The 12087-nt window shown below is 41.0% G+C and overlaps 1 protein-coding gene across 1 annotated transcript; it reads right to left on the bottom strand.

Annotated features, from left to right (window-relative positions):
* Positions 1-336: 336 nt before the first annotated feature.
* LOC137345921 (tumor necrosis factor-like) lies at positions 337-7563 on the bottom strand. The gene is made up of 4 exons (XM_068009167.1): positions 7296-7563; positions 6012-6054; positions 5504-5569; positions 337-3410 (listed from the first exon to the last, which is right to left on the bottom strand). The coding sequence occupies exons 1-4, from the start codon at positions 7551-7553 to the stop codon at positions 2995-2997; spliced, it is 783 nt and encodes a 260-aa protein (XP_067865268.1). The 5' UTR covers positions 7554-7563; the 3' UTR covers positions 337-2994.
* Positions 7564-12087: the final 4524 nt, after the last annotated feature.

Here is a 12087-nt window from a genome sequence, read left to right as displayed (position 1 = left end):
AAGGGATATGGGGATAATGTGGGAAGGTGGAGTTCGGACACGATCTTGTTGAATGGCGGAGCAGGTTCCAGCATTCGAATGGTCTGCTCCTATTTCTTATGAATTATAAGTCTGAGAGTTGAGAAAGCAGCTAACACGGTGCAGGCACGATAAGCTCCTCCTGCAATGAGGTGGCCATGGTCACTACTAACCAATCAGAAGGCCAGGAGAAACTGCACTCACTTACAGGCTCGTGATATTATTCTGTGAATAACTGAACCAGCATAAACGAGAGAAAGTAGCTTTCATTTTGTAGCAAAATACTTTATTGAATAAAAATAAATAAATACAAGTCCTTATTATTAAATACATTCCAAAATAATTCAACTGCGCAAGTTAAATCGAGGCAGCAGTCAAGATTTATTTCATAACGCAGGCCATGTTTTAACATAAAACACAGCTCTTTACCTGCCACAAGCATGGTTAATCTTCGGCTTGCCCACACACGAGATTGCAAATGTTCAAGTTTTTCCCAGGCTATAAGGTGAAAAGGTAAAATATTCTGAACACAAAACCCGTTGTCAATTGGATTCTCAACATCCCAGATAATTGGTTTATCCAATTGGGGCCCCATTCCAGAGCGTGAGGAATACCAAGCGGAAGAATCCCTGCATTGCAGAAATGTGATTTTTTTTTTGTTGCTCTTATTGTTGAGAAGCTCAGGTGTGGGGGCAAAGGTCCATCGAGTAGGACACTTCCACAGGTGGAGAGCATTAAGACAGAAGGTAAAGAGAGGCTGGCGAGGTGATACCAAACTTGAATCCTATTGACTGTCGGAAGCAGAAAGGACTGAGTGAGATAAGGAATTTGAGTCCTGGGGAAGGAACGAGTCAAACTAGGTGATAGCGTGGTAAATGATAGGTATGGTAGCAGAGAGGTTAGGAGTTCAAATTCCCCACGGCAGCTGGGGAACTCAAATTCAATTAATGAAATAAAATCAGGAATGAAAAGCTAGTCTCAGTTATGGTGACCACAAAACTACCGCATTGTCATAAAAAACCCATCTGGTTCACTGACTGTCCTTTAGGGAAGGAAATCTTACCCAGTCTAGCCTATATGTGACTCCAGACCCGAGAAGGTGGTTGACTCTTAACTGCCCTCTGAAATGGTCCAGCAGTTGTCAAGAAGGCAGCTCACCTCCACCTTCTCAAGGGCATGTAGGGATGGGCAATAAATGCTGGACGTGCCACCTACATCCCATGAATGAAAATTAAATCTTGATTTCAACACAGTAGGAATCAAATGAGGAGGAAGGTTATGTAGGGTGTTGTGCTTAGAGGAATATTCTGATTAGTAATGGTCATAGAGAATGGTCATGGATAGCTTGAAGAAAAGGGAAGAAGCAATGAGACACACAAGAGGTAAGGATCGATCACCTATCAGACGACACGTTTGTGCCTGTACCATGTCCAGGAGTGCAAGAGAGTTTTCCCAGATATGCGTGTGGCATGAGATGGACTCGAGTTTCCCAGACAGTGCATAGCAACCAGACATTGACTGGTGCAACAGGGGCAATCCCACAATGTGCTTTGACAAGGGTAGGTTACATTCAATTTGCATTTAAAGAAACGCAGCATTTAGCAATAAATAAAAGATGATACCAGCTCACGTGAATAAAAATAATAATTTACACGCGTTATAAATATATTCTTGAGCCATCAGCCAACAGAAGACTTAGAGCCGATCACATGTTTGATTGGCACAGTGCCCAATAATCTGGAGATACCGGGCAGTTCATATACAGGTTAGACAGCCAGGCTAAGCCTCTCAGCTGGTAGCTCTAGGCATTTTGTTATTAGTGTATCGCTGGGGAATATCAGTTTAAATAACATTTGTCATAAATTAAATCAGGGCTGGCGGAGGAGAAACTCGCATATATACTGCACAGGCTTCCCAAACATCTGTTTAACATGTCAGCTTATTCACAACATGATTATTGCACAACCATTGCATCATGTAATCAGAACAGGGGTTATTCTCCTTTAGCATAAGGAATCCCGCATCGCAGTGCACCCCGAGGACCCTAAACACATTCCCAGTGTCGCATAGAATGTACAACATTAAACAGGCCATTCAACCCAACTGGTTCATGCTAGCCTCCTCCCACCTTTCTTCATCTAACCACATCAACATGTCCTTCTATTCCTTTCTCCCTCATGTACTTATCACACTTCCCCTTAAATGCATCTATGCTGTTCACCTCCATGTGGTAGCAAGTTCCACATTCTAATTAGGTAAAAAAGGTTCTCCTGAATTCCCTATCGGATTTATTAGTGACTATCTTATGTTTAAGGCCCCTAGTTCTGGTCTTGCCTGCAAGTGGAAACATTTTCTCCACATCTGCCCCATGGAAACCCTTTGTAATTTTAAAGACCGCTTTGAGGCGATCCCTTTCCAGCCACCAAATATTCTTAAAGGTGCAGGCCTGTTTCAGAGGGACGGGATTACAGGAACAGATTTTCTGGTCAATGTCCTGAACTGGTAACCAAACTAACTCAGCTGTGGTAAATCTGGCAGCGTGGGAAAACAGCACTGACCAGAACATCCACTGTGAACAATCTTAACTCTTCAGTGCAGGATTGGTTTCCTGCTGTGAACCTGTGCTCAGAAAATGACTACTCTGATGGTGTCTGGTTATCTGATCATTATCACATTGTTGTTTGTGGGATCTTACTGTGCGCAAATTAGCTCTTGTGTTTCCCACATCACAACCGTGACTACTCTTCAAAAGTATTGGGTCTTCCCGAGGTTCTGAAAGGGGCTATATGCGAGTTCACGCTTTAAAACTGTTCCCACCCATTCCACCTGGGAGCCTTAAAGCCAGCACAGTCTCTGTCCCTAACCAGCCTGGGCTGGATCGGAACTGGCTTTCTAGAGGCCTAACCCACTGAACTTTACAAATCATTGCACACTGCTGGCCAACAACAACACAAACAACAATAACAAAAGCATTCCTCACAAAGCAAATATTCCAAAGAAGGTCTTGCCTTCTTTCATGTCCAGGTATTTGACCACGTTTTCGGTGACCCGCGAGAAGATCCTGTCGCCGGCCTCAAATTCAAAGATGGCGCCCTGGTAGGAGGTCTTGTACCAGGGGTCATCGTGGCGACCGTGGTGGCAGACCGACTTGGTGGCCTTCAGCAGGATGGTCTCCTCTGGGTAGGCCAAGGAGAGCTTGTGCATGTCGTGGCTCAGGAAGACGGTGTTCTCCTCACACCGGCTGTAGTAAAAAACCACCTGGGTGTAGATGAAGTAGAAGCCAGGCTTCTTGATCAGCAGGCTGTTGTTGGAGAACTCAATGCCATAGGAGAACGCAATGCCAGCCTCCTCTTGCCAAGTCAGCTCATTGGGCTTCCCCCTAATGGGATCGGCTGAGAGAGAGCGAGAGAGAGAGAAACAAGGAGAAAACACAAGTGTAAATATACGATAGTCAATCTATCCTTTCCTTTCCCCCCCCCCGCCCCCCCACCCCATGATCAGGGTGCAGGGCAGTTTACATGGTCTTGGACGAGATGGGATTTGACATGTTGGGGAGCTGGAAGACTCCCAGAACCCAGGCACCCAGTGTCAGCCAGCAAGAGCATCAAATGAGACCGAGTTAATGTTTCAGCTCGTTAAATATGTTTCTTTCTCCACAGTTGCTGCCAGACCCGCTGAGCGTTTCCAGTATTTTCTGTTTTTATTTCAGATTTCCAGCCTCTGCAGTATTTTGCTCTTGTGTTGAGTCCAGTTGAGTTGCCCATTGGGAAGGGGACAGCGCCCTCTGCTGTGCTATCATGTGCCACAAAGCCAGAGGATCACCCTCTACTGGACAAATGTGGCACTTTACTGCGATTGCAAAGGTTCGGTTTCTTTCCCCTCTCTTTCTCAAGCTTTGGCTCCTTTCTTTATCCCTCTCTTTCTCTTAAAGCTAAGCATTACTTAGAACATACTGCACAAGACCAAACCATTCTGCCCAACTAATCCATGCCAAGTGCCCAATGGGTAACAACAGCTAACACACCACCCAATTCTAATCTTTCCAGGAATGACGGCATCACTGGCTGGACCAGCATTTATTGCTCATCCCTAACTACCCTTGAGAAGGTGGTGGTGAGCTGCCTTCTTGAACCACTGCAGTCCATGTGGGGTAGGTACACCCACAGTGCAGTTAGAGAGGCAGTTCCAGGATTTTGACCCAGCGACAGTGAAGGTACAACAATATAGTTCCAAGTCAGGATGGTGCAGGTTGTGATGTTCAGACAATCTACAGTTAGCTGATCTCAGTACAAGGCTAATTCCTAGCGTGCTGCTTCTGATGGCTATCTAGTCACTGCAGTTGGCAGTGCACATGCGCGAGGGTCAGTTTGGACAGCTGTGACCTCTCTACCATTAAATAGTCTGCCAGAACTCCTTGCCATGGATCTTAAAGAAGCCCCTGGATGAGATATTGTAGGACCGAAGCTACTTCAGAGACAGCTTTCTGGGATGGTTACTGGACAGTGGAAGGGTTAGAAAACTTGGGAGGAAGTAGAAGATGGAGAAGCTAAAAATGCATCCAATATAAGATGCACAAATACGTGTTTCACCTTAACTGGGTCTGATCAACAATTAAGCTTATTTTACATTATGCTTATGTAGAATATTACAGCACCGAAACAGGCCATTCGGCCAACGGGTCCGCACTGGAGTTCATGCTCCACAAGAGCCTCCTCACATAATACCTTCTATTTCCTTCTGCCTCATGTACTTAGAGCTTTCCCTTAAATGCATCAATATTATTCACCTCAACCACTCCATGTGATAGCGAGTTCCACATTCCCACCACTCTCTGGATAAATAAGTTTCTCCTGAATTCCAGATTGGATTTGATGACTAGCTTATATTTATGGTCCCTAATTTTGGTCTCCCCATAAGTAGAAACATTTTCTCCATCAAACTCTTTAATAATCTTGGATTGCATTACAACAGTGTCTGCACTTCAAAAGTGCCTCATTGGTTGTAAAGTGCTGCGGGTTGTTTTAAGGTTTGAAAGATGTATAAAGATGCAAGACTTGTTTTTAAGGTATCTATTGGGTCACCACTCAGCTTTCTCTTTTCCACAGGTTTGTTGTTAAGTAGAGCAGGTTTACAGTGCTTCAGACTCAGATATACCCCAACCTGTGATGCCCAACATGGTTAAAGAGCCACAGCTCATTGCTAAGCATGGCTGATGCAGCAGACACTGGAGGGCAGCTGATGCCAGTGAGAGATACTCAGGGAGGGAGGCACAGGGACCTAGATACCACAAGAGGGCAGAAGAGTAACATCAGGAGGTCAAAGACGAACAGCACCTGAGGTTAACATTATTTTGTGGTAACTGAAAGGACACGTTAGCAGATTTTTCTAATTTTCTGCCGCTTGTGGTGTATATCATTATGCTAAGTAATGAATCCTCCTTTGACAGTCTGCCGAACATCCGTTAACATCAATAATAGTCTGGTACCTGTCAGGTGAGCTGCGATTCTCTCCCTCGGGTCATTTCCCACCTGCTGCATGAGATGAGGGAGACCTGGAAAAGGAAAAGCCGGACTAGCAGTTACCATTGTAACACACGATACAAAACCAACAGAGAAAGTGAGAGTGAGAGTGAGAAAAAGATAGACAGACACTCACGTGGCATAAACACCCACATAAAAAGAGGCAAAGAGAGAGAGAGACAGGATGAGCGAGACATAGACAGAGAAAGACATCGAAAGAGAGAGGCACAGACAGACAGAGAGAGTGAGACCCGCAAAGAGAGAGAGACACAAAGACAGGGATCAGAGAGAGTGAGACAGAGAGAAAAAAAGCAAGTAAGACAGGGACAGAGAGACAGAGAGAGAGAGAAAGAGAGAGAGCAAGACAGGAACAGCGACATAGAGCCAGAAAGAGAGAGAGACACAGGGATAGCGAGAGAGCGAGAGAGACACACACACACGCAGAGATAGACAGACAGGACAGGGAACACTTACCATTGTTAGCAGACAGATCCTCAGCTCCTCTAAGTGCTGCCTTCTGCAGAAGAGAACAGAGAGAGTTAGACATTAAACAGGAGATTCACAATGAAGCCTAGAAATTACTGCTGATCCCGATGGACACATAGGAGTAGGAATCCATCTTGGGCTGCAGCATAAAACGGGCACTATAGCACTGTACACCCATTATACACACTGCTCGATATTGGATCACACTGACTTTCCCCATTATACACATTGACTTTCCCCATTATACACACTGCTCAATACTGGATCACACTGACTTTACCCATTATACACACTGACTTTCCCCATTATACACACTGCTCAATACTGGATCACACTGACTTTACCCATTATACACACTGCTCAATACTGGATCACACTGACTTTACCCATTATACACACTGACTTTCCCCATTATACACACTGCTCAATACTGGATCACACTGACTTTCCCCATTATACACACTGACTTTCCCCATTATACACACTGCTCAATACTGGATCACACTGACTTTACCCATTATACACACTGCTCGATACTGGATCACACTGACTTCAATGCGACCCAATATGGGATGGAACAGGAGCATAAAGGGCAGACAATACAAGACTGCCCAATTTCCATCCCATAATTTGGTTCCACGATTGCCGCATCCACTGTTCTAAGGAAATGACTGCACTCTCTAAAATAGGCGGGTTTAAAGCCTTTGTTATAATAGCAGACAGAAATACTGCACGCAAAGTTAACCTTTCCTCTGGTAACATCACTAACAGTAATTTCACAAACCCCACGGTCCAGATGTTCACCCTGAGTACTCGGACCTTCAGTGGATCGAGCAGCTACAGGCTGAGCACCTTTCACCCTCCTACTAATTGGCTTAAAACGTTAAAACTGGGGGCAGTTTTACGCTGGAAATTCGCGACATGAGTTTTCGCCTGTAGTCAGGCGCAGAGAGGAGGAAATTCGTTCTCGCCGGGGGCAGTGTGCATCACCGGCCAAACGTGGGGCGGGACTGGACTGGGACTGGACTGGACTAACCGCGGGAACGAATTTCCTCGGAGCTGGCGCACCTTCGGCGTCCATCCGTGCAAAAGACGGCGGAAAGCAGAGAAGAGAGAAATTAGCAAGAAATTCAGACAAACGTCCACCTTCAAAGAGGCAAATGCAGAACAAGTACCCAGGAAACAAGACTTCATGTTGTCGATAAGGAAAATTGAAGAGGACCTACATTTAAAAAAAATACGATAAAGCAGTCTGGAGTAAATCTCACCTACCCGGTTAGTCTGGTTTGCAGTTGGGGCTCCAATCTGACAGAACAAGACATATGAAGACACAGCCACAAAAGCCAGAACTGCAACACTGCAGAAAAGCTTGAGGAACCGTCTACCTTGAAACCCTATCTCTTCTACTACAATCTCCCTGCCATTCTCAAGGTCTGATAACATCTTCTCACTGCTCATTGTCCCGGCCGTGCTGCTGCAGATACCGCTTAAAGGGTTTTTCTGTGTGTATCTCTCTCTCTCAAATTGCATTTGGCTCACACATTGAAGCTGCTCCGTATTTGAAGCATCTCATGGGGATTACCCAACTGAGCCCAGCCCCTAAGAATCAGGCTATATTACATAGAAAAAGAGTGAGAGTAAGAGTGAATGATAGAGATTGAAACAGAGATAGAGAGAGAGATGGAAAGAGGCAGATACAGCCAGAGAGTTCAGAAAACAGACAGAGGGAGTGACAGACGGCAACAGAGTTTGAGATAGATAGAGAGAGACAGAAGGAAAGACAAAGAGAGACAGAGTGAGAAATGGAAATAAGGGGGCTTAGATGTGAATGTGTAAGCTTATTTTTACTTTTTAAGATATTGCGGTATTCCCCCCACCCCATCTATCTTTTGATTTTATTAATTTTCCAATAAAAGTGAATGAAATTATTGATAAGAAACAGATGATTCATTTAATGTTGCAAAAGGAAATTTTTACCAATCTATAGAGCCCGAGGATGACTGGGTGCAGTAGTTTCAGGAAAGGGCAGAGATCTAATTTTAGGCATTTTTTTTTTAAAAAAGCAAAGGCGAACAGAAAGAAAAGGAATTACTAAGATGAGGTGTAGTAGAAGTACATGGTTAGAATGAGGAAAAGTGGAATCACATCCCAGTCACTGTGTTAGAGACAATTTATGCATCAGCACATTGCAAGGACCCACACAACTGATCAAGCTAGAACTCAATGGGTAAATTCATTCCCTATTCCCAGTCATTGAACTGAATTCAATCCAATTCATTCCCTATTTCCAGTCATTGAACTGAATTCAATCCAATTCATTCCCTATTTCCAGTCATTGAACTGAATTCAATCCAATTCATTCCCTATTTCCAGTCATTGAACTGAATTCAATCCAATTCATTCCCTATTTCCAGTCATTGAACTGAATTCAATCCAATTCATTCCCTATTTCCAGTCATTGAACTGAATTCAATCCAATTCATTCCCTATTTCCAGTCATTGAATAGAATTCAATCCAATTCATTCCCTATTCCCAGTCATTGTACAGAATTCTATCCAATTCATTCCCTATTCCCAGTCATGGAATATAATTCAATCCAATTCATTCCCTATTTCCAGTCATTGAACTGAATTCAATCCAATTCATTCCCTATTTCCAGTCATTGAACTGAATTCAATCCAATTCATTCCCTATTCCCAATCATTGAATATAATTCAATCCAATTCATTCCCTATTTACAGTCATTGAACTGAATACTATCCAATTCATTCCCTATTTCCAGTCATTGAATAGAATTCAATCCAATTCATTCCCTATTCCCAGTCATTGAATATAATTCAATCCAATTCATTCCCTATTTCCAGTCATTGAACTGAATTCAATCCAATTCATTCCCTATTCCCAGTCATTGAATATAATTCAATCCAATTCATTCCCTATTTACAGTCATTGAACTGAATTCTATCCAATTCATTCCCTATTTCCAGTCATTGAACTGAATTCTATCCAATTCATTCCCTATTCCCAGTCATTGAATAGAATTCAATCCAATTCATTCCCTATTTCCAGTCATTGTACAGAATTCTATCCAATTCATTCCCTATTTCCAGTCATTGAACTGAATTCAATCCAATTAATTCCCTATTTCCAGTCATTGAACTGAATTCAATCCAATTCATTCCCTATTTCCAGTCATTGTACAGAATTCTATCCAATTCATTCCCTATTTCCAGTCATTGTACAGAATTCTATCCAATTCATTCCCTATTTCCAGTCATTGAACTGAATTCAATCCAATTCATTCCCTATTTCCAGTCATTGTACAGAATTCTATCCAATTCATTCCCTATTTCCAGTCATTGAATAGAATTCAATCCAATTCATTCCCTATTTCCAGTCATTGTACAGAATTCTATCCAATTCATTCCCTATTTCCAGTCATTGAATAGAATTCAATCCAATTCATTCCCTATTTCCAGTCATTGTACAGAATTCTATCCAATTCATTCCCTATTTCCAGTCATTGAACTGAATTCAATCCAATTCATTCCCTATTTCCAGTCATTGTACAGAATTCTATCCAATTCATTCCCTATTTCCAGTCATTGAATAGAATTCAATCCAATTCATTCCCTATTTCCAGTCATTGTACAGAATTCTATCCAATTCATTCCCTATTTCCAGTCATTGAATAGAATTCAACCCAATTCATTCCCTATTTCCAGTCATTGAATAGAATTCAATCCAATTCATTCCCTATTTCCAGTTATTGTACAGAATTCTATCCAATTCATTCCCTATTTCCAGTCATTGAACTGAATTCAATCCAATTCATTCCCTATTTCCAGTCATTGTACAGAATTCTATCCAATTCATTCCCTATTTCCAGTCATTGAATAGAATTCAATCCAATTCATTCCCTATTTCCAGTCATTGTACAGAATTCTATCCAATTCATTCCCTATTTCCAGTCATTGAATAGAATTCAATCCAATTCATTCCCTATTTCCAGTCATTGAATAGAATTCAATCCAATTCATTCCCTATTTCCAGTCATTGTACAGAATTCTATCCAATTCATTCCCTATTTCCAGTCATTGAATAGAATTCAATCCAATTCATTCCCTATTTCCAGTCATTGTACAGAATTCTATCCAATTCATTCCCTATTTCCAGTCATTGAATAGAATTCAATCCAATTCATTCCCTATTTCCAGTCATTGTACAGAATTCTATCCAATTCATTCCCTATTTCCAGTCATTGAATAGAATTCAATCCAATTCATTCCCTATTTCCAGTCATTGAATAGAATTCAATCCAATTCATTCCCTATTTCCAGTCATTGTACAGAATTCTATCCAATTCATTCCCTATTTCCAGTCATTGTACAGAATTCTATCCAATTCATTCCCTATTTCCAGTCATTGAATAGAATTCAATCCAATTCATTCCCTATTTCCAGTCATTGTACAGAATTCTATCCAATTCATTCCCTATTTCCAGTCATTGAATAGAATTCAATCCAATTCATTCCCTATTTCCAGTCATTGTACAGAATTCTATCCAATTCATTCCCTATTTCCAGTCATTGTACAGAATTCTATCCAATTCATTCCCTATTTCCAGTCATTGTACAGAATTCTATCCAATTCATTCCCTATTCCCAGTCATTGAATATAATTCAATCCAATTCATTCCCTATTTCCAGTCATTGTACAGAATTCTATCCAATTCATTCCCTATTTCCAGTCATTGTACAGAATTCTATCCAATTCATTCCCTATTCCCAGTCATTGAATAGAATTCAATCCAATACATTCCCTATTTCCAGTCATTGTACAAAATTCAATCCAATTCATTCCCTATTCCCAGTCATTGAATAGAATTCAATCCAATTCATTCCCTATTCCCAGTCATTGAATATAATTCAATCCAATTCATTCCCTATTTCCAGTCATTGAACTGAATTCTATCCAATTCATTCCCTATTTCCAGTCATTGTACAGAATTCTATCCAATTCATTCCCTATTCCCAGTCATTGAATAGAATTCAATCCAATTCATTCCCTATTTCCAGTCATTGTACAAAATTCAATCCAATTCATTCCCTATTCCCAGTCATTGAATAGAATTCAATCCAATTCATTCCCTATTTCCAGTCATTGTACAGAATTCTATCCAATTCATTCCCTATTTCCAGTCATTGAACTGAATTCAATCCAATTCATTCCCTATTTCCAGTCATTGAATAGAATTCAATCCAATTCATTCCCTATTTCCAGTCATTGTACAGAATTCAATCCAATTCATTCCCTATTCCCAGTCATTGAATATAATTCAATCCAATTCATTCCCTATTTCCAGTCATTGTACAGAATTCAATCCAATTCATTCCCTATTTCCAGTCATTGAATAGAATTCAATCCAATTCATTCCCTATTTCCAGTCATTGTACAGAATTCAATCCAATTCATTCCCTATTCCCAGTCATTGAATAGAATTCAAACCAATTCATTCCCTATTTCCAGTCATTGTACAAAATTCAATCCAATTCATTCCCTATTTCCAGTCATTGTACAAAATTCAATCCAATTCATTCCCTATTTCCAGTCATTGTACAGAATTCAATCCAATTCATTCCCTATTCCCAGTCATTGAATATAATTCAATCCAATTCATTCCCTATTTCCAGTCATTGTACAGAATTCAATCCAATTCATTCCCTATTTCCAGTCATTGAATAGAATTCAATCCAATTCATTCCCTATTTCCAGTCATTGTACAGAATTCAATCCAATTCATTCCCTATTCCCAGTCATTGAATAGAATTCAATCCAATTCATTCCCTATTTCCAGTCATTGTACAAAATTCAATCCAATTCATTCCCTATTTCCAGTCATTGTACAAAATTCAATCCAATTCATTCCCTATTTTCAGTCATTGTACAAAATTCAATCCAATTCATTCCCTATTCCCAGTCATTGAATTGAATTCAATCCAATTCATTCCCTATTTCCAGTCATTGAACTGAATTCAATCCAATTCATTCCCTATTTCCAGT

The sequence above is a fragment of the Heterodontus francisci genome, chromosome 29, assembly GCF_036365525.1.
Source record: "Heterodontus francisci isolate sHetFra1 chromosome 29, sHetFra1.hap1, whole genome shotgun sequence".
Classification (NCBI taxonomy): Eukaryota; Metazoa; Chordata; class Chondrichthyes; order Heterodontiformes; family Heterodontidae; genus Heterodontus; species Heterodontus francisci.
This window is presented reverse-complemented; position numbering and strand designations above follow the sequence as displayed.